Source organism: Equus asinus, chromosome 2 (assembly GCF_041296235.1).
Source record: "Equus asinus isolate D_3611 breed Donkey chromosome 2, EquAss-T2T_v2, whole genome shotgun sequence".
Lineage (NCBI taxonomy): Eukaryota > Metazoa > Chordata > Mammalia > Perissodactyla > Equidae > Equus > Equus asinus.
The window spans coordinates 63,054,185-63,078,911 of record NC_091791.1 but is presented as its reverse complement, the minus strand read 5'-3'; the positions used below and the strand labels follow the sequence as shown (position 1 = coordinate 63,078,911).

Genomic DNA, 24,727 nt, shown 5'->3' with positions numbered 1-24,727 from the left:
CACTGAACTAAACAATGGCCTGAGAGGAGTAGGGGAGAAGTAATCTAAATAATTAATAAAGAAAAAGAAAAAAAACCCTCTGCTATTAAACTCATTTATAGCACACAAAGCTATGAAGGAAAACATTTAAGATCTTCTCTTTCTTTACAGGGCCTTGAAAAAGGACATAGTAAGTCAAAATATCACTGTCAAAACATAGAGCTATATGCCAAAACGTGCTTCATTAAAAATTCCAGAGCTGATACATGTTCAAAATAACCAGCTCATCTCTTTTATTGAATGGGCACTGTATTAGGTTCTCAAATGTATTATCTCATTAAATCCTAATTGACAGCTCTATGAAGAATATTTTATTATTCCTATTTATAGATGAGATGACTGAGATTCAAGGAGTTAGCATGGGCCTTTGTTTTCCTTCCATTATTAGAACTTTTTCAAGAAGAATGTACTCATACATTTCTTACATATCTAAAAAAAATAAATTTTAAAAGAAAAAAAGTCAAAAGTATAAATCTATTTCTTGTTAAAATATGTATACAAATGTATGTATAATATTTATTTACAAGTGCTTTAAGAAAGCTTAGAAGAATACATACAAATCACTAACTGTAGTTGTCTTTGGAAGGCTGTTTTAAGGGGAAGGACACACAGGGCCTTTATAACTTCTTAAAAGTCAAAAAATTCAAATTCTAAATTTAAAATGCCCATATTCTTTCCATCATACTATGCTGCCACGAATACGTTTCAAGTACTACCACGCATTAGACATATTTGGTTTTAATTTAATGGTAAAAAATTATTACATTATAGTTTGTTACAACAAAGATTTGGATATATCATACATGTACAATATATTACATCATAGCTTCTAAAACCCAATACTGTGTTCTATCTCTCTTGCAGGAGGTTATGTTCACTCTCCCTCCCCCCCCCCTCAACTCCCATGCAATGTGATCACCTAATACACGAGGATAACAAAAAGATGGCAACAGGGAATAAGTTTACTAATAAGAACACTTCTTTACTGAATAGACATGTTTCTAAAATGTTATGGGGAATTAAGACTGAAATTTTTAAACATGCCAGGAAAATTTACTATTCAAAGGAATGGATTAAATTTATTAAACAAATGATATATTATGAAGATGTGAGATTCATACTCAGAAAGCAAGGATGGTTAAATATTAGGAAACCAGTTATTATAATTAATAATATTAAAGATCAAAGGAGAAAAATCATATCTCCATAAATGCTGAAAAGACACCTGATAAAATTAAAAATCCATCCACAATGAAACTTCTTTAACATAGTAAGTACATAAGCCAGCATCCCACTCCCTACCCATGTTTAATGGCGATATAATGAAGTATTCCCCAAAAACATATCCACTATCACCAATATTCTTTAACATCGTTAAAGAGGTATTAGAGCTGATAAAAATCAGACAAGAGAGGGGCTGGCCCCGTGGCCGAGTGGTTAAGTTCGCGCGTTCCGCTGCAGGCGGCCCAGTGCTTCGTTGGTTCGAATCCTGGGCGCGGACATGGCACTGCTCATCAGACCACGCTGAGGCAGCGTCCCACATGCCACAACTAGAAGAACCCACAACGAAGAATATACAACTATGTACTGGGGGGCTTTGGGGAGAAAATGGAAAAAATAAAAAATCTTAAAAAAAAAAAAAATCAGACAAGAGAAAGATTTAAGATATAGAAATTACAAAAGAGGAAGTAAAAATTATCATTATTTGCAGATCACAGCATTACATATGGGGAAAATCCAAGATAATAAACTAAGAATTATTATAAACAAAAAGATAATTTAGTAAGATGGCTAGGCACAAAATTAATTTGTAAAAATCAATAACTTTCCTGTATTAAAAAAAGAGCCAATTAGAAAGTAATGGAAGAGTCTATTTACAATAGCAACCCAAAAAGATCATACCTAGGAATTAATTTAACAAGAAGTTAACATCCTTCATACATACTACCAACACTCTATACTCTATACATTTATACTCATATCCAAAAGACTTTCAATGGATGATAATAGTTATATTACAGAAACATCTACAGATAAAATCATATAATGTCTGGGATTTGCTTCAAAATAATTCAGTAGTGGCAGGGGCCAGAGGGAGTGGGTAGGGATATAACTGAAACAAAAGTGGTCATGGGCTAATTATTTTCATAGCCAGTAATGGGTGAACACTGCTCTTGATTTTTATGTATGCATAAAATTCTCCACAATAAAAAAAAAATTTAAGTAAAAGAATAGATTAAAAAAGTGGAACGATATATCTGTTCTTCGATATAAGACTCAGTATTATAAGAATGCCATTCTATACACTGAAAACTCCAATAAAACTACAACAAGATCTTTTGAGTACTAAGAAGCTGATTCTAAAGTTTATGTGGAAAAATAAGCAAGCACAATTAGCCATGAAGATTCTGAAAAAGAAAATAAGGGAGCATTAGCCTACCAAGAAAGAACAAGAGAGAAAGAAAGAAAATAAAAAGTGTCAGTGAGAATGTGGAGAAATTAGAACCCTCATACATTGCTGATAGCAATGTAAAATGGTAGAACCACTGTTGAAAGCAGTCAGGAAGTTCCTCAAAAAGTTAAACATAGGGGGCCAGCCTGGTGGCATAGTGGTTAAGTTCACATGCTCCGCTTCAGAGATCTGGGGTTCACGGGTGTGGATTCCAGGCATAGACCTACACACTGCTCATCAAGCCACGCTGTGGTGGTGTCCCACACACAAAATAGAGGAAGACTGGCATAGATGTTAGCTCAGTGACAATCTTCCTCAAGCCAAAAGAGGAGGATTGGCAACAGATGTTAGCTCACGACCAATCTTCCTCACCAAAAAACCCCACAGTTAAACACAGAATTATCAAATGACCCAACAATTCCACTCCTGGGTAGGTATCCAAAAGAACTGAAAACACATATTTAAATTAATACTTTTACATGAGTGTTCACAGCAGCACTATTTATGCTGTCTACAAGATATACACTTTAGATTCAAAGACATAAATAGGTTGAAAGTAAAAGAATGGAAAAAGATATACCATGCAAACAGTAACCAAAGGAAGGTGAAGTGGCTATATTAATATCAGAAAACAGACTTCAACATGAAAGTTCTTACTAGAAACAAAAAAGGCCATTGTATATGATAAAAGGGTCAATACATTAAGAAAACATAACAACTATAAATACTGTATATATGTACCTAACAACAGAACGTCAAAATACATCTAGAAGTGACAATACTAAAAGAAGAAAGAGACAAAGTCAACAATAGTTGGAGTCTTCAATTTTATACTTTCAATTATAGTATACCCATGCAGATCACAGCAAGGAAATACAAGTCTTAAACAGCACTACAAACCAACTAGACCTAACATGTAGACCCCTATAGATGTCTCCACCCAACAACAGCAGAATACACATTATTCTCAAGTGCACATGGAACATTTTTCAGGATAGACTATATGTTAGGCCATAAAGCAAGCCCCAATAAATGTAAAAGGACTAAAATCATACAAGTATGTTCTTTAACCACAATGGAATGAAATTAGAAATCAATAACAGAAGTAAATTTAGGAAATTCACAGCCCAGTGTAAATATTTGGGCAACAGTGAATGAGAGTGAGGTGGCTGGAGAGGTCAGATGGCAGGTAGGGGCCAGAGTCTGATGGGCAACAGCTCAAGGCATGCCATACAGGAAACTCTCTTCCAACTGTGTCAGATTTAACACAGCAAGGATCTCTGACAAGCGCACTTCTACATCATTAAAGCCAATAGCTAATCAGCTATAATAAATCCTTTTCTGAATCCTCAGGTTCACAAAATGATCATAAGGAGTTAGTGAAACACAGGCTGACACAGAGGGCTAGCTAAGACCCTCTAGAAACCCACAGAATTTAAGTGGCAAATGATTTCAAGTGACCTATGTATTCTTGGAGATGGTAATACTGTACCATGGAGGCCACTCGCCTCTTGCCTTCAGCCTCCTCCTCCCCTACATTCCAAAGCAAAACTGGAGACAGCTCCAACAGGTTAAATGAGGTTAAGTGAAATAAAAGTGCGAAAGTTAATTGAGTTAAAATTATCAAAGGCAAAAGTGAAGCTGTGTATTGAGATCTACATTTCTGACAGATATAAAATTATGATGTGATTTTTTTTTTTTAAAGGCATCATAGGGGAGCGGCCCTGTGGCCGAGTGGTTAAGTTCGCTTGCTCCGCTTCAACAGCCCAGGGTTTCGCCAGTTCAGATCCTGGGCGCAGACATGGCACCGCTCATCAAGCCCACTGAGGCGACATCCCACATGCCGCAACTAGGAGGACCCACAACTAAAAATATACAACTATGTACCGGGGGGCTTTGGGGAGAAAAAGGAAAAATAAAATCTTTAAAGGCATCATAAATTAGTGGAGAAAGTAAGACTTTTAATATATGATCCTGGAACATTCAGTCAGCTATTTAAAAAAAGAAGAAGAAGAAGAAGAAGAAACATACACCATTTACCAAAATAAAAATTGCAAATGATTTTAAGGATTTAAGTAGAACACCACTAAAGACAAACAGAAAACTGCAAGGAAATACCAGTAAATGCCTCTCTGAACTCAGAATGGGGAAGAACTTTCTAAAACAAGCAAGAGAAAAAAAATCACAAAAATTGGTAACCGTATACTTTATAGCTCAACTGAATAGTACTTGCATACTCATAAAAATATAAACACAATACAAATACTGACCTAAGCAAAAATGATGACAATTATACTGAGATGAGAAGGGCAACGGGAAACGGAAGGCTATATGTGTTTTAAGAGAACTTTGCCCTTATTTTCCTTGGCAAGAAGTCAATAGAAAATGTCTAAAATTGAAAATCAAGAAACAGCATTATAAGAATGTTGTTTAAAAATATAGAACTCTAACTTCCAGATGAAATTACCAAAGACGGTTGAAAGAGTTGAAGATGGTTGCTTCCAGGGCATAGGGATGAAGGATGGAGAGATAACCACACTAGTTTTTGAGCAATGACCATTAAACAAAAAAAAAAGTTCAAGTTGTTCATAATCAAAGAAATGCAAAGTAAAGTACAGGGATCCGCTCTTCCCTCTACCACATTAGCAAGATAAAAAGTAAGAGCAAGGAAGCCCTTACATGGCCCCTCTTACTGTGCCCAAGAGTATAAGCTGCCCTTTTTATCACAGCCCAGGAAAAGCTCACTACCTCGCTATCTCAGGGCCATGCAGTTGCTGAAAATTATCCCTATGTAGTCTGTGCTATTATCATTTCCATTTGTCAGCTAAGGAAACCAAGACAGACTGAACTTGCCCAGTGGAAAAGTCAGGATTTGAACCTAAGCATTCTGGCTCCAGAGCCAGCTCCCCATAAGACTCCTTTTAGAATGATCTCTAAGATCTCTTTCAGCAAAAATGAGGGCCCTGCCTAATTAACACTTCTAGACTGTTTCCTCAACCACATAAGTAGGCCCTGTTTGTTTATCTATAAAAGAAGAAAGTTAGCCTCGGGCAGTGATTTGCTGCACATTGGCATCACCTGGGGATCTTCAAAAAGTTTGCCTGGCTCCCATTCCCACCCCAACAGTCTCATTTAACAGGTGTGGGGTGTGATCTGGGCATCAGAACTTTTTAAAGCTGTTCAGATGATCCTAATGTGCAGCAAAGTCTGGGAACCACTGGCCTAAGTTAAATGACCTGTTGAAGGAGGGGAGAGGTGAGAGGCTCCAGAAAAACACTCATAAATACACAAGCCCAACATTTTGCATACAATTTCAGGGGTTCACAAACTCCCTGAAGGGGGTCCTTGGATCTCATCTTAAAACCCCTGAACTTGGTGATCTCAAAGATCGCCTGCAACTCTAAAATTTTATTCTTCAGTTGAAGAATTATCATACAACAGTTTTACCAGATTAACTCATAATAGAGACAAGGGACGAATTTGCTGATTTTGGGTTTTCTATTCTGAAGCACAAACTCTAAGTTCAATTAATCAATGGTGTCCTTTGGGTTGTGTATTTGGAAGAAATCATTTGGAAGAAATGAGGAAACGGCACTGTCTGAGCTGTTTTTAACCAAATGCAAAGATTTCTAGAAAGTGAAAGGCTGTAGTGAGGAAAAAGGGAAAGGAGGAGGCCCATCGTCAAATTATCTTGGGAAACTGTGGGTTAAGCAAGTTAAATTTCAAAACTCCTCAGAGACTTTAAATCTCAGAACTTTATCAGCATCATTAACAGATGCACTTCCTTCTACCTCAGAACACGGTGCAGGAAAAGCTACCTTATATGACGTCACACCATAAATTTTAAGTCTCTTCAGTGACTCCTATGACAAACACAAAAAGGCGTTTAGAAGTCCAGGTTTATAAGAACTTAATGTAAGGCTCTTTTCTTTAAAAGAAATTTTTCTTCATGAGGAAAACAAGAGGCAGTGTAGTGTAATGGTTAAGTATACAGATGATAGAGCCAAGATGCCTGGGTTTGAATCCTGGCTCTACTATACAATACCTATGTGACCCTGGGCAAGTCCTTTAACCTCATGTGCCTCAGTTCCCTCCTTTGTAAACTAAGAGTGAAAAGAAGTACTACTTCATAGGCAAGTTACTATATTTAAAGCACTTTAAGTAGCGCCTGTCTCATAGTCAACAATACGTAAATGCTAGCTGTTGTTACTCATTCCTAAAGAAAAGAAAATTTCAATCACTCTGAAAATGAAGATGACCCCACAGGTCATTTGAGAAGGACTCACATAGCTGCATGTCTTGGCATGTTTCAACTGATAATTTTAATTACCATTTGAATATGGCTTATATTTTGTAACTTCTGTAGTGCCTAGTACAGTGCTTTGTATGTTACAAGAATTCAACAGATATGTGTCAATTTCATCCAAATAAATGAGATGACTGGCAGGTGGTAAAGTGGCTGTACTCCATCCTGTGTGCCAGGATTGAAACACCAGCTCCAATAATTCCTGTGTACTCGTGGACAAGGTACCTTCTCTGGCCTTTTTCTTCACTTGTAAAATTCCATTAATAACAGTACTAATCTCTCAGGGTTCATATAAAATTATTTTATATATATTAAATACTTAGAATATTACCTGGTACATAGTAAGCACTAGGTGTTTAATATTAATATCTTCTTTCACATTTTATTTAGTCTTCAAATCTAATACGAACTGTTTATTACGCACAGTTTACAAGGCAGAAGTACATTTTTTCCTTTTTCTTTTTTTTTTGCTGAGGAAAATTCACCTGAGCTAACATCCATGCCAATCTCCCTCTATTTTGTATGAGGGTCACAACCACAGCATGGCTGACGAATGGTGTAGGTCTGCACCTGAGACCTGAACCTGCAAACCAGGGCCACAGAAATGGAGTGCGCTGAAGTTAACCACTACACCACAAGGCTGGCCCCCAAGAAGTACATATTTTAACCATGTTCTTTTGCTTATGTTGTATATCACAGACAAAATGGGGAACTTCAATGGTCACAGACACAAATCATGAATTTCAGGAGAGTCAAGGCACTTCCCGCAAGATATATGGTGATGTTCTACTATGTCAAACAAAGATGACCTAAAAAGTGGTGGTCTTGATGATAACTACTTAGTTTACTTTACTCTGAAATTTTTAGAAGCTAGAAAAATACATACAATTCGTACCTGATCGATGTTCTGCAAACTGCCTTCAGGTTTGTGTTCATACCCTAGTAAGATTTATTGCTAACCAACATGCCATGCTAAATTGAAATCAAGATATTACACAGTTTTCCAATAAAGAAGTGATTTTATAAGTTGGTATAAATACTTTGAGGGGATGTAATTGTTGGCATCTTGTCATATTTCAGTAGTTGATGGAAAAAGAGATAAGTTGGAAGGTTTACAGAGGGTCAGAGCTCATCAGATGAAAAGATCACCTTTTTTTAACAGCTCTAGAAAGGACATTTATAGGCAGACTACTAAACAGTTATTCTCTAACAATAGGAACAGTCAGTATTTTCAAAGCATTCCAATTAACTGCAGCTACTGCAGAAGATTCTACGAAAACACCGTGAAATGAAAGGAAATGAAGAATTCTTGAGGTTAACTGTCTTTGTGAATCTTTATTTGATATTTATTTTTTCTGAGTTTTTACTAAGAACTGAAAGAATGTAATGTACACCCTTCTTCATGCTATTTTTTCCAACTGTATTAAGATATAATTGACACATAACATTGTGAGCATGATATTGTTCTTTTTTAAATAAGTCAGTTTCTTTTTCAGCCTATTTAGAGTTCTCTAATTGGGGATTAGAATTTAAATAAAAATCAAAATTTTTCAGATGTCGTTTAGTCTTTAAAACGTCACCAAGGAGCCTATTCTTATTGAGTTGCCTTACATATTTTCATGTGCTCTGTGGGCATTTAAATGAAAGACATTTGTCTACAATTTTAAATACACTTCTTAGAAAACATTTTGGATATCCAAACTCCTATTGTTAAAAACTCTCAAGCTATTATTGCCAAATCCATTCTTCAGTTCTTCAACTTGTGAGTAAAGAAATACTAAATGGAAGCAGGAAGCAGTCCCTGTTCCTGCCCTCATGGAAATGATTCAGTATGTACCATCAGACCTAGAACTCAGGCCTCTTGACCCTCAGCCTTCAAGCAGCATTACTCCCATAAACTGTGATTCATTCCTTTCTAAGCAGACTTAGACCATGTTACACCATGGCGCTAACCTTCAAAGATCTGCAACCCCCAATGCAAAAACTGCTTTAGAAGAGGATACTAAAACCACTGTGTGGCGGGCAGAATACTCCCCCACACACAAAGATGTCCACTTCCTAATGCCAAGAACCTGTGAATCTATCACCTCACATGGCAAAAATGACTTTACCTGATGTGATTAAGTGAAGGACTTTGAGATGGGGAGATTATCTTGGATTATCTAAATGGCCCCAACCTAATCACATGAATCCTTTAAAAGCTGAGACCCTGTCCAGGCTATGGTCAGAAAGAGATGTGACTGGAAAGAGATGTAATGCTGCTGGCTTTGAAGATGGAGGGAGGGAGCCATGAGCTAAGGAATGCAGGCAGCCTGTAGACACTGGAAAAGATGAAGAAACAGATTCTCCCCTAGGGCCTCCAGAAAGGAAGAGAGCCCTGCTGGCACCTTGATTTTAACCCAATGAGATCAATGTTAGACTTCCAACCTACAGAACTGTAAAACAATAAACTTGTATTGTTTTAAGCCACTAAGTTTGTGGTAATTTGTTACAGCAGTAAAAGAAAACTAATACACACTGAATGAAAGGTTATTCACATGGTCTCAGAGTATCACTGTACAGATTACCTATTAACGACAAAAGGGAAAAGATGCCTTTATAAAGAGTGATCTGGGACACCACCTTAAGTAACTGATCAAATAAGCACTGCCAGTAATGAGACAATGTGAAAGGATATATCTCTTAAGATGACCAAAGAGGAAATACAACATCACCCATGCAGTATACTTGCCAAAAATGTTTACCCTGAATCTAGTCATGAGGACACACTCAGACAACTGTGGGACATCATACAAGACAACTGGCCTAGATTCTTCAAAAATGTCACTGATAAGAGAAGCAAAAAAAGAGGGGAAACCATTCTCTATTAAAGGAGATACAACAACAAAATGCAGTGTGTGATCCTTAACTGGATCCTAGAACAAAAACAAAAGTTATAAATGACATTTTGGGGCCATTGGGGGAAACATAAACTGTCTAGTATATAACATTTGTTCCACTATTGAATCTCTTACATGAGATACGAGTATTGTAGTTATATAGGAGAATGTTCCTTGATATATAATTATTACTATAACAATATTATGATATCTTAAATCATAATGTTTGCTATTTATTTTCAAATAGTTCAGACAAAAAATATGATGACGTATATATATGTGTATATACACACACATATAAAAATATACACAGGAGAGAGAAAAAAACAAATGTGGCAAAATGTTAACAACTGATAAATCTAGAAAGAAATACAGAGCTTATTGTACCACCCTTTAAACTTTTCTGAAATATTGCACTTCTGTAAATTACAAAGTTAAGGAGGAGCTATCTCCCTGCCTACCGTCCCAGTCTCCTCACATCCTCCAGCAGTCTAACTGGACTAGCTTTTGTTCTTCAGACAGGTCACACTCTTCTACTAGCAGATCCTGTTTTCTGCTGCTCTACTCACATCTCAAGGTTCAATAGCTGGGGTTGGGTTTTGATATAAGATAGAAGATCATACATGATTTTAAAACACCAGTTTTGGAAACAAGTTGATTAAATATCAAATAGGAATTATCATTTGATATCCTTAACACTGGATTTCAGTTTGAGCATTCTTTGTTTCTCTTACTGTTTCTCTTACTCCATATAACCTTTACTCTCTGTTTCTTGAACTCCATCATTCCCATTTATGAGCTGAGAGGGTCACGAGCATGGCAGTAAACCGTGGATAAAAATCAGGACTGGCCACATCAGAAACTACTACAGAAACATTCAAGTGTGTCTCTGGCTCCCAGCCCACATCACTCCCAAATATCACAGGCAGCCGAGACAAGGCTCACCTCCTTCCTGTAGGCCTCATTGCTTTCCACATGGCAGCTTACTGACATCAAAGAAGATGGAAGAAATTATCTAAATTCACCAGGCTAGTCTCATTCCCTCCCTTGAAGTGTGGAAGAGTCATTGATATCTCAATCACCTCTTCTGCAATATCTTTTTCCCTGCATGCTAAGATTTTGCAATGCTAAAAAAGGGGGGCTTGGGGGTATACTGGACTAACAGATGGAGGATTAAGAACAAAGACCTCCCTGACAGAGGGAACAAGAGCTAAAATGTTTGTATACCTACAATAATAGTACAGAAGAACAAAAACTGAACTTGTAAATAAAATTAAGTTGCTCTTCTGAAATGCCTGTCTAGCTACAGACAGGAAAAGGCCCAGCATGGTTTCTATGTATGCTTATGCTGTTTCTAATAGAAAGGACACAATCAAGCCAAAACAAACATCTGTTAACCAGTCAAGTTTGTTAATGAAACAAAATTGCAGCTGGTTTTATCTAAGATCAAAAGTGAAGCAAATTAGAGAAAGGATGTATGAACAAAGCTGGTTTCTAAAAAATAATGGCTAAAGAATTCTAAACCCACTTGTCAAATTAACACAAATCCTTCCTGGATTTTGCTTAGACCACTGATTAGTATTTATTTTATATCTTTGTAGAGACCAGCCTCACAATTTAAATCTAATAGCATTCACTCTAGAATTTTGTTTATATAGTTCATTTCACAGATTTTTCAAACTATTACCTTTCATGAAACAAAAAAAGCTATACTCCACATTAATACTCTGCTAACTAAAAGGTTCACCTATAAAAGGAAAAACAATAGTATGCAGTCTGCAACTTGTGGAGAGCTCTTTGGGCAAATAGTGGAGTCCCAAGCAGAAGCCTAATAACCGTGATCTGTATTTCACAATGCACACTGGCCAGACTTCCTTTTTTTACACATATAAACTCCCCATCACCACCTGAAGACAGCAAGCACCCATACACAAATAAAATCATACTTTCCTCCTGGCCCTGCTAACTCAAAATGTCACGAACAAATTACATGGCTGACTCATTTGCTAACTTCAATTTAGTGAGCTAATTGATGTTTATGTACTTAGAAACATTAATAGATTGGAGAGATCAAAGTACCTGAGAAGATGCAGATTCACATTTTAAATGTTGGTGTAACTAGGGAAGAACAATTTCATCAGATCTACTGTAGTTTAATTGTACAGGCCAAAAAAATTAAACGTATAAACAAAACGGTATGAATTTCACAACCAAAATTTGCTACTGCAATGATAAAACAATCTTCTCATGTATCCTTTGTACATTATCATGTACAAAGATAAAATACATAAAAAGAATATAGACCTTCATTCTGAGAAAAAAAATCTTTGCCATCCAAGATACAATCAGAATAAATCAGCAAACAGCACTTAACTGTTAAATAACTTCAAAGCTATAAAATACAGATTTTCTTAGCACAGAAAGTATAATAAATGTAGCTATTATAAGCTAAATAAGTATATGGAATACAACAATACATTCCTGAAAGCAGTCAAAAATATCCAAAATTATTCAAAAGTCCACACCCTTAGCATCCTCAATGCTTGAAAGATAATACCATTAGGAAATCAGAAAATAGACTGATCTATGTATCATTCAGGATGGAATCATGTGTTGTAGAAAAGGCAGCAATACAGTACCAAATACATATAAGATCCAGAGTTAAAAAGAATTTTTAACACTCATTTTAAGAGTCAAAAATCCCCGACATAATGTCTCTACTTTACCTGAAGGCTATTTCATTAGAAGTCTAGACAAGTCCCATCTTGGTTTTTTTTTTTTTTGAGGAAGATCAGCCCTGAGCTAACATCTGCCTCCAATCCTCCTCTTTTTGCTGAGGAAGACTGGCCCTGAGCTAACATCCGTGTCCATCTTCCCCTACTTTATATGTGGAACGTCTGCCACAGCATGGCTTGCCAAGTGGTGCCATGTCCGCACGCGGCATCCAAAGGGTGAACCCCGGGCCACCGAAGTGGAACGTGAGAACTTAAATGCTGAGCCACCAGGCCCAGCCCCCTAGACAAGTCCTATCTTGACAAAAGTTCAAAAGTGAACAAGCTGTCATGCCTCAGAGTACAACAGAAAGACTCATTCACTCTTCATTTTATCTTTCCCTTGACCCAACTAACTAGTTTGAGACAATGCAAGTGTTCTCTCAACAGTGTCTCAAGGACTGGTACTGCATGCTCACAAAAGTAGTCCTCAGATACTCTGCTATTTTGAAGAACGTCTGAAGCTTAATTATAGGAAAAACATGAACTACAATTTTTTTTTCTTCCCTGACCCTGGAACAGGAAGTATTTGATCCAGCTAGACCCTCACATTATAATAGGTCTCTGTCTGACTTTAGTCATTCTAAAACTGACTTTCATCCATATCAATCCCAAAATTCAGGTTACATGGAAGAGTCTATTTTGCAATATTTAGAGCTTTATCCAACTTTCAGTTGAACACACATAGCTAAGCATTCTTTGAGAAAGGTGACATCTGCAATACAAAGGACACCAATTCAAAGGACAACTAAGAAGGTCAACAGAGAGGAGGACATTTAGACTCTCTATAATTAGCAGATAAAAAATACACACATTTCTGCCAAAAAGATCCAGAGTTGTCTGAGACTATGAACAATTCCCCTAGGGCTGAGAGACTTCTGGAAGCCTGCCACATCAAAGAACAATATGGACTAGTGAATGGTCCTTCACAAAGTACAGGCAATTGGAACAGTCCCAGAGAGAGATGAAGAGGGTCTCTCTAGGGCAGGGATAATGGAACTGGAGAGGAGAGGACAGAATGGAGAAAACTGAAGAAAGGAAAATCTATAAATAAAGTTCTTCAATTTATGGCATTTACATAACACAAGAAACTGATGTAGGATGTACATTAATCTTACATTTATAGAAATATTTCATACTAATAACATTGCCAAAAGCCTTAATAAGATATTTCCCTAAAAGGGGGTGGGGGACAAATGTAATAAACAACTAAACAGGCCAAGACCACATGTGATTTTTTTTTAAAAGATTGGCACCTGAGCTAACAACTGTTGCCAATCTTCTTTTTCTTTTTCCCCTGCTTTTTTCTCCCCAAATCCCCCCAGTACATATATATATATATATATATATATATATACAAGTATTTTAGTTTTGGATCCACAAGTGATTTTAACAGTTTTGTCTCTCAGCCCCATTTCTGAACATCTGTGCTCCTTTTAAAACTCTTTGTTTTTTTCTTAATGACAGTATCATTGTTTTTGTAATTATGTTTGAAGGTTTTTGTAAGACTACTACAGTTATTTCATTTCTTCAAGAAAAAAAATACCAAAAGCCCTACTTCTACAAGGTGTAGAAGCCTACACCTACAGCAGTCAAGAATGAGAATTTCCTATTAGGGACTGCACTAGAAATATACCAAGATTTGATACTTAACAAACTTTAGGAAGATATTCTCAATAAAGTGAAATACCAAAGAACCTGTTTAAAATTGAACTAAACTGATTTTATAAAAATGCTGAAGCCCAAATGTTCAAATGAAATCTTAATGCTACAAAGCGTGTGGTGATAAACGAAGTCTCTCTTAGAATATTTGACTTTCCAAAGTCCTCATAATCTGACCTACTTGAGCTTTACCACTTTTAATGAGAAACACTAATACTGTCTTTGAGGAGTTTCCTCACTAAGTCAAAGATAAAGTTTTATCTGCGGTGGTTTAATTCATTTCCATATCACCTCACCAAAGACAGCTTTCTTAAAGAAATACAAAGAAGTGATGCTAAGGAGCCAGTGTGGTAACATCCACTCGGAATTCTAGGCTATCAGGAGATGTGCAGTTTCATTTCAGAGAGCAAGGAGCCCTGCTACTGTGACTTGCACTATACCCCTCCCAGCCACCGTGCATAGGAACCATGATGACATTAAATCTAGCTAGACACATGTTTACTATTTTCCCTGTTGCTTTCCCATATACGCTAACATTATAAATAGTATCTGCTTTAAGATCTGTAAGAAGCTCATTGCAACTACCAAATTTGAAATGCCAGATATCGATTTGTTGGGAGAAAACTGCTTCTAAGCATTCGAGGTACAGGAAGACCTATTTTTAGTGTTAGTGAAAAGCCGCCACTGTAGACCAGTACCCAGCCCAGTAGCAGAGCTGGGGAGTCAGACTGTCTCCTTAGAATCTTGGCTTCACCACTCACCAGCTCTATAACTGACCCTGGGCAAATTACTTGGGCTCTGAGCCTGAGTTTTTCATCTGTAAAATAAGGATAATAATCTATGATCCTCACAGTTATTGTGGTAAGGAATAAATATAAAGCACTTGGAATAGTGCTAGCATTTAACACTTAAGAAATGTTAGTTACTATTTTTATTTTCTTTTTTACAGTTAAATGAAACTGCTTAGCAAAAGTAACTAGAATAACAGCTTCTTTGAAAGACATCAGGTGACAAAATTGTAACTGAGTTTATTTCATCTCTGTACAAACACTTGCCATTTATATCATAAATGTCCTCATACAATGCAAACTCTACAGACTTCTAGCACATCAAGAACTACAATAACCTGTCTTTCAAATATATTTTTAAAAGCCCTGTATAGGGGCCAGCCCTGGGGCCAAGTGGTTAAGTTTGCGCGCTCCGCTTCAGCGGCCCAGGGTTTTACTGGTTCGGATCCTGCGCGCGGACATGGCACTGCTCATCAAGCCATGCTGAGGCGGCGTCCCACATGCCACAACTAGAAGGACCCACAACTAAAAATATGCAACTATGTACCAGAGGGATTTGGGGAGAAAAAGGAAAAATAAAATCTTTAAAAGAAAAAAGCCCTATGTACATGAAACTACAGTACAACCAATCTGCATACAGATCCCAGTTTAGCAGCTGAAGCAAGAATAATCAAAAGCCAACAATTAGCATAAGAAACTCAAAACACTTTCTACAGTACAAAAATGTTCACATTGACTATTTGATATTTTGGATCCCTCTGAGAATCTGATAAAAACTATAGACCCGGGGCCCAGACAGGTGGCCAAGTGATTAAGTTTGCACAATCTGCTTCGGTGGCCCAGGGTTCCGATGGTTCAGATCCTGGGCGCAGACATGGCACCGCTCATCAGGTCATGCTGAGGTGGCATCCCACATGCCACAACTAGAAGGACCCACAACTAATATATGCAACTATGTACCAGAGGGATTTGGGGAGAAAAAGCCAAAAAAAAAAAAAAAAGAAGATTGGCAACAGTTGTTAGCTCAGGTGCCAATCTTAAAAACAACAACAACAACAACAACAACAAACTATAGACCCTGACCCTAGAAAAACACGTGGATACACAAACCTGACATTCGATTTCAGGGGATTTGTGGCCTACCTGCTCCAAACTCATTCATGGATCCCAGGTTAAGAATTTCTATTACATTTAGCTTATTAGGAAGTTTACATGGTTTTAAACTATTTACCACTTGTAATTTCAAAGGGCAATATATTATGATGTGGTTTTTATTACATTTTTTCAAGGAAAAGTGCTATTGTAATATACAATACAAACAAAAAAATATATTGTGTCCAAATTGATTTGATCTGATATTTATTTTTATTTGCTCTTTTTTAAGAATTAGATTATCATTACTCAATACAACTGATCTCCAAATTTCATCAAATAAACATTCTAGGACACATTTTTCTCAGCATTCCTTGTTATAGGATGATGCTAACTGGACAATTTAAACATCAGCATCATAAAAAAAGCAGTAACAATTGCATGTTAAGCAATAAATTACTCTGTTCTCAATCCGAGACACTTTCAGACATGAATTTTCCTTTAGACTAAAAATACTTCCATACAGATGCTGTATGAAAAAATATGATAAGGTTAGCAAGAAATGATGGGCAAGGTTAAAGAGACGGATAAGAAAGGGACTGCGGAAAATCTATAGTGACTTCTCTATCAGAAGTAAAGAGATTCCCTGGATCACAAAATTTTTGAAACATCCTGCTAAATGCTTAAAGCTGCCTGAATTAGTCCATATACCCGATAATGATAAATCCTTAAAATACCTTAGGGTAATATATATAATATGAAAACAAAGATATCCAAATCTATCAAGAAATGGCTCTATATCCCCTTAACGAATTTCCTCATGGTGTAAGCTTTTATAAAAATAGTTAATGAGAAACAGAAGTGCTTAATGTGGCTGTGTCAGACACAGGAATTAGGATTTGAGTCACTTGCTGTATTTTTTTGAAACAAATGTTATTAAAATGAAAATTTCATAGGTTTACTTCTTTCTTTATGCTCACGTTCTCTGACAAAGAATTGGGGGTTGGTTACACAAACAAAGACCACCAAAATAAATGTTGAGGAAAACTAATAAAATAAAAACACAGTTAAGAAATAAATGCTAGGGCTGAGATTAGTCCGTGGAAAGGCAAACCACCTGGTCATACTCACTTTCTAGAGCTGGGCCTCTATCAGCTTAAAGCACTGAGGGAAGCAGGGTCTATCTCCAGAGTTGGCCACATCCAAACAGGACAAACAAGCCAACAGGAGCATAACTTTTCCTAACACTCGTGTTTCCATCACTTCTAAAAATGTAGTTAACACATACAACCACCCTTTCTAAGAACAATGGTTAATGGTTTACAAGAGGTAAAGTTAACTGATATCAATGTGTCCACTTGCCCAAAGGACAGACAATCCTAAAACTGGAGGGCCTGAATTATTATCATAAACAATTTGCTACTGCTCTACTTTGGTTTTAGTTTGGGAAGCAATTTCAGCTGCTTTGAAACAAAACACTGGAAAATCCTACAGAACCAAAGACTTAAAATTTTAGCAGTAACTTAAGGAGAAATCTGCCACATATTTATAAATACTATAGAAATAACATAAGGCCCAGAGAAACCAAGAGAATTAGAAAAGAGAAGAAGATACAGTATGAGACAAATAAACATTCACTTTCAACCACTGAGAAGTGGACAATAATAAATGACTTTAAATTGAAACAGGCGGGATATTTAGGTCACATATTAAAACAATTCCAGAAACGCACAGACTATCAGTATTAAAATAATTAGTCTACAGATTCTTCTTCTCTGAAAATAATAAAGAGAAAAATATGTCAATTATACCTCAATAAAGCTGAAAAAATTTAAAAAATAACTTTTTTAAAAAGGAAAATATACTATGGCCTTTCTTAGATTTTTGATATATGATATATATGATCCTGCCTTGAGGAAGGAGAATTAAAGTTATCTATCCTGGTCCTTTCAAGCACTTATCAATTAGGAATTAGTTTAAAAAACAAGTGACATAATCATGTTAAATTCTTAGTCAACCAATGGGAAAGCCCTTAATATGTCGTAAAACAATACAGGACAGTTTATATTGTAAAAAAAATACACATTTTAAAATATAAAAGCCTGCTCTAAGGCAAAACATTTGATTTTATCAAACTTTACTCAGAATTTTTGTCCATATGAAATTTAACTGAAACTGTACAAATCAAATGGGTAATACTTGGAACGTATTAACATTCTCTCTTCACTTACCTGGTCTTTCTCATGGGGTAGAAGGCTGACAGGTGGGAGCGAGGATGGGAAAGCACTGGGATATTTGGGAGCCCCTTTGCCGTCTAAGCTTCCATAATTAACCCTGTACTGCGGTCCATCTTTCAGTAACCTCCCATTGTTCACTGCGCGTTTGGCCCCCAGTCGCAGCCTCTGCTGAAAGGCTGGGTTGTTGGTGGTGCCCGTGAGATCACTTTGACTTCTGAGATACTTCTCTATGTTTTTCAGGGAGGAGCCATTTGGCTCCTCAAGTCCTTCAATTGCTCTCCTTAAAAGTTTATTCCAATCCACATTGCGGAGATCATTACATGATCCTCTAGATCCCTTGGTTGATTTAGGAAAAGTGCCTGGTTTAACTGATGAAAAGCGCCCAGGGTTGTCTGGGTCCTTATAAGAGGCAAGGCCTTTGTTGGTGACTTTGAGAACTGAGCCATCCTGAACACTGAGTTCCAGCTGTTCAGAGACTGTCTTCTTATCCAACCCATGGGAAGTGCTCACTGCATGGCAGATTCTCTCTTCAGAGGGCCTTTGCTTTTGCTTTTTTATTTTCTGTATAGCTTCAAGAATCCACTCTGTATAAAGTGGGTTTGCAAGTTTTACCATGGTTGACAAATGACTTCTTCAATACAAAAGTTACCCATAGAGGTTCTCCTTGTATTTAACAGAACTTGCACATTTAAAAGTCATTTACAATTCAACAAATGGGCAGAGTATTCCAGACCATATAAGCAACATCTTACAAACATCCATTCTTAAGAGATTAAAAAGACGGACAAAGAGGCAATGTTGATAGTTGTCTTATCTGCCCAACAGGAAAGACTGCATTCTGGCGAGGAACATCTTTAACTAGGATATCAAGACCTTAAAGGATAAAAAGGGAGGGAAGGCTCTTAATAATGGAACATCTAAAAATAAATTAAATGACTCTTAAGCATTACTTTTTCAGATGCAAAATGACCAGAGAAGTACTGACAGGCAGGTATTATGCAACAAAGTCAGTGACCATATTTTCCAACCAGAAATCAGGTCACAGTCTGAGAAGGAATCTCTTTAGAATTTTTCACTTGTTATTTATATGAAGTCACTTATGGGGCATTTAAGAGATGACATATAAGTTCTATATTTAATGTATAACCTTTATTGAAATTAATAAAATTACATGAAAGGGGTTCAAGATACATGTCTATCATAAACATAAAATCAACATCATATAAGTCTATGATATGAAATCTGGTGAAGGCACATTAAACTTACTTCAAGAAATCCTAAACAAAAAAAAAGAGCAAAAATTCTGATTTTCTATTTCAGCTAGACATTATATTTCCCAAATCTCACACATAAGAGAATTTCCCATCTAGCCATTTCTATAGAATTACATCTTCTCATCCCTTTGAAAAGAGCCTGTGACACTCTCTAACCCACATGTTGGAAAACTGACACTCTCTAACCCACATGTTGGAAAACCGAAACTAATATAGTAACACAATGCTTCACCTTTTAAATAATGTAGCATTCTAGGTATCTTAGTACCTGGTTAGTTCAAGACACTGCTCAACACAAGGAAGGTTCACACAAATCTGACTCCAGGTAGACAGTAGTATTGCTCTGAGACCCTCCTGATGGACACAAAAACCACCCTAGATCTCCAATCTGGTATTGAGTACACTGCAAGAGCACCAGGAGAAAGTGCCCTGGCCTGGGAGTTAGGTCAGATCTGGGCTCTAATCTCGCTCTCCACTGACAATATTCAAATCTTAACTCCTTTTTTATAGTTTACAATTTATAGAGGGGCCAGCCTGGTGGTGTAGTGGTTAAGCTCAGCATGCTCTGCTTCAGCAGTCCAGGGTTCACAGGTTCAGATCCTGGGCCCAGACCTACACCACTCATCAAGCCATGCTGTGGTGGCAACCAATATACAAAATAAAGGAAGACTGGCACAGATGTTAGCTCAGGGTTAATCCTCCTCAAGCAAAAAGAGGAAGATTGGCAACAGACATTAGCTCAGGGCCAATCTTTCTCACAAAAAAAAAATTAATTTACAGAGTGTGTTCACATATAATGCTTGTCATTTAATCTACAGGACGACTCTATGGGTAAACTGAGGCTCAGGGAAAGCTGTAACTCACTCAAAGTCACAGTCAATAGTAGACTTAAGGCTCAAACACCATTATTCTAAAATCTAAACCCAGCACTATCTTCACCTAAGCCACAACTGCCTGCTCTAGCTAGTTCTGCCTCTGCCATCAGACTAATGGTATGAATGCCAGTTCTACCAAAGTCTAGCAAAGAAACTCTGAGTAATTGACTTAAGTTTGAGTCACTTTACCTGTAGGGCAATAATAGCACATCCTTCACAGGACTGTTGAGAGAATTAAGTGAAAACAATATCTAATATTCAATACACAGTAGCTACCATCAAATGCAGTATCTACACACTCTGAAAAATGTCTCATAAAATACAAAATTAAAGTTCTCTCTCGTTATTGATTTAGATTTTTAACCTAAAAAGGGAAAACAACGTCTTTCCTCAAAACTTTAGCCAGATATACTGAAGAATTTAACGTTTGCTCTCAAATATTGGGCCATTGAACTATACTTTTTCAATCAGCTTCAAAGAGGCAGTTTAAAAAGGATTATCCTCTTTGCAATCAGTAAACTGCAGGTTCACTCCATTTTTTTCCCAGATTCAGAAACTTGGGGCTGAAGGGACCTTAGAGGTCATCCAGTCCAACTTCCAGCTATCCAGTAAAAGACCCCTTTTCCATATCCCCAAGTGATGAACCATCAAGTGTCAAGATACTTCCAGGGATTGAGAATTTGTCATTCTTTAAGGCAGTTCACTCCACTGTTGGACAACTAACTGTAATATATCTCCTGCTCACAGGAGCCAAAATCTGCCTTCTTATAACTCCTAAACACTAGTCCTACTTCTCTGGAACAATCTGAAGAAATTCTGAATAATTCTTTAATATGGCAGGCCTTCCAATATTTCTAAAACAAATATCTTTTGAAAATCACTAACAATCAAACCCCATTCTACCTCCAGCCCTACCTTACAGCACTCACATCCCAGTTCCTAACATCTCCACATATCACATAGTTTCCAAGCACGCCTTCTCTTGGTTGCTCACTAGTTTGACTAGTGCCCATCCTAAAATCTGGCAGTCTAGGCATTATCTAGTTATAAATGCAATCCAGGGTTACATGAGCTTTTTTTTTTTTTTTTTTTTGAGGAAGATTAGCCCTGAGCTAACACCTGTGCCAATCTTCTTCCACTTTATATGTCAGTCACCACAACAGCATGGTTAACAGGTGATGTAGGTCCACACCCAGGATCTGAACCTGTGAACCCAGGCCGCTGAAGCAGAGCACACCAAACTTAACCACTACACCATGAAGCCAGCCCCCGAACTTTCTTAACAGCCACTCAACTGGCTCATGCTAAGCATGCAGTCCAACTAAGAATCTTCTTTCAAAAATACTGTCAAGCTGAGTCTTTTCATTCCCTTCCTTGTGCAAATTTAAATGCTGGAATTTAAAATTTATTACAGTTCAAGTTCATCTTGTTGGTTTGAGTATATCTTCCAATATTTTAAAATTTGTTTTGAATCTTGATTCTGTCATCTATGTCATCTGCAAATCTAATAAGCATTCCCTTTGTGTCATTCTATAAATCACTGACAAAAATGTTAGATTTGGGACATGGTATGTTTAGGAATGAAATCACTGGCTTTCACAGTGTAACCACTTTCACGATAGAACACAGGAATCATCATGTGTAAGTTTAGAACAGGAAGCTGATATTTCCAAAGTAAAATGATTTGGGGCAAAATTTCATTAGAAGACATTTCACCACATCCAAGTCATTATTTCATCTTTCATCATTTATTCAGGATGAATCAATTAATTTAATCTGACTGTACACAATATAACTACAGAAGCAGAAGAGGTCACAGAAAAGTATCCAATATTGCAAAGTTGCTTTCAAGCATTTTGGTTACCCAAGCAAATGAACATACATTAAAACAAACTGCATTTCATAATTAATAAATGCTCAAAGTGTACCTTCATGACAAGCTATTACCACAATCCTCACCTATAATCAAAAGAATCATTCATATCCATTACCAACAATTTCAATAAGACTGACATTTTATACATTAAAAATATAAGGGAAAATACCAGAATTGGAACTCCAAATATTTTAACAGTCCATGACAAAAGTGAAGATTGTCCAGATCTTCAGGCAAATCTGCCAAAAGAAAAAAAAAGTAAATGTTAATTTGGGCATAAGGACATCCCTTTAATCTAGCAACCATCTATGGAACTCCACAACTATTCAACACCTGCAGCTTGCAGCTTGAGTTTATTAGTACACTACATTTAGTGATATATCAACTCTTTCATACCACTAAAGGATATTTAAGAATATGGAATTTGGGACAGGAAATGAAGCCCCAAAGCAAATGCCTAAAGAAATAAATTTCACTCTTCTTTGAGGCCAGCCCTGTTCTCCAAATTTGAAAAATTAGGTTTGTGATAAAGTCTAAGAAAGAATCTTATGAAGAAAAAAAAGCCTGCTATTACTTAAATAGGCAGGCAGGTATAACATTTTATCCGAAAAAAAAAAAAGTCCAAACTTGTTTAAAAGGTCAATATTAACTCTCTCAGGCAACATTCACTATCTGTTCCAAGGGTCACCTGGCATCTAGGTACTGATTAGACTAGCAAGATATGGCCAATAACTGCACCTAAGAGAAGGATGTACCAGTTTCCAGAGCAGTAAGTATGTGCTGACATACGTCACATTTTTGGACAGTAGTGATCATTTTTACTTCAAAACCAAAAAATAAATTTAAAATAACAGTGAATAACTGCATTTAAAATAGTAGTGAATAACTGCATTTTGATCTCATGCAAAACAACCAAGCAACCTTCGATCCTCCATCTGCCCTCCCCCAGACACAGACACACACCCCACTCCTCAATTTAATCTCAAAATTAGCTCTCATCTGACACCAACCAACAGAGTTAATTAGGCAAAAGCAGATGTAACTCAGCTCTTTGCTACAAGCAGAATCAGTGTTAAAAAAACACACACAGCTAGGAGAGGAACAGAATCAGAAGTCTCTTATCCACAGCCAATTCTCAACTAAACACATGTATATTATCCACTTTATACATTATCCACTGCAAATTTTTTAATCTTAGGCTGGTTTGTTTCTGACATCCCACTGGCCCCACTGTAAATTAGTATATGCTAAGAGAATAGATTGAAAACCAATTTAACTTTAGTCTAAGCAATATCTAACTAGAAAGACAAATCTATAGGAAAAAAATTCATAATTCATTCAAAAGCCAAACAGAAACGCTTTTTTTTCCCGATTCAGAATTACCCACGCCACTTCTCTTTTTCAGAGCACTAGGATTTGTTTCATATGTAAACAGGACATTCTATCAAAAGTACAACCCTAAAAATCATTATTCTCATTTTTTTCTATAAAAACTTGAAAGTTAGACTAGAAAGCTATCAAAAAGGAAGTGAATCATTCCAAATTAATTCTGGGGACTCATGCAACATGAAACTAAATTATTCTATTTTCTAAGGTTTTGAATCATTTTATTTTTAACTACAAAATAATATCAGTAAATTATATGGTTCTATCATATAGTTTTATAATAAAACACTAGTTACATCATTTATTACAGACTACTCTAAACAGATCTAGAGAAATGCTTAGTCCAACACTGAGCTTTCGGCTTCATTAGTAGGATATAAATATCAACACTATTCCAAAATATTCACATCAGCATAAGAGTCAAAATATCCTGGATCATAAATATTACGTGATGCCTCCTCTAAGCTTTTACTAAAGCTGTGTGTTGTTTCAAAATCAATGTCATAACACTTGAGTCATGAGATTACGGATGAGCCAAAAACAATGGTTAAAAAAAAAAGAATAAATATTAATAAGAGTGTATTCTTTTGTCATTCTGAGTTTTCCTTGCTAACAGTTATTTTTAGCTCTCTCACTTTCATAAGCTCCTGGATTATTTTCATAGCCTATTATGTAACTGAGTGAGACTCACAAATCTTAAAGTATCTTCCAAAACAGAACATACACTGCTTAAGGGAAGGCACCTTGACTTTTCTTTTATAACCATCCAGCATAGACTATTGGCACAGTTGCTCAAAACAGCGTCTTCGGTTAACAAATATCTGCTGTCTGACATCAAACATCATCCACATGGTGATATTTGTTAACTTTCAAGTCCTGGATGCATCCATTTCCCCTAAAATTAATGTTCAAGGCTCAAAATGTGAATTGGGAAGTAAGGTTATAAATACTAATCAAAGAACAACAAATAAATATTTAGCGAGATGTTGTTGTGTGTGTGCAGCCGTACAGTAAGAGCTATGCGGATGGGAAGTAATTAAGAAGTAACAAAGCACTGCTTGGCATTTCCTCAAAAAGTTAAACATAAAAT

General features: G+C 36.5%; 1 protein-coding gene across 14 annotated transcripts in view; it reads right to left on the bottom strand.

Moving 5' to 3' along the window:
- Positions 1–24,727, bottom strand: part of KAT6B (lysine acetyltransferase 6B) — a 193,285-nt gene that overhangs the window by 159,580 nt on the left and 8,978 nt on the right. For all 14 annotated transcript variants that reach the window (XM_070490727.1, XM_070490773.1, XM_044757489.2 and 11 more), the window contains 2 exons: positions 22,421–22,490; positions 18,221–19,099 (listed from right to left, as the gene is read on the bottom strand). In XM_070490727.1, the coding sequence (XP_070346828.1) occupies positions 18,221–18,841 (621 nt within the window). In that variant the 5' untranslated portion in view covers positions 18,842–19,099; positions 22,421–22,490. The remainder of the gene's footprint in view (positions 1–18,220; positions 19,100–22,420; positions 22,491–24,727) is intronic.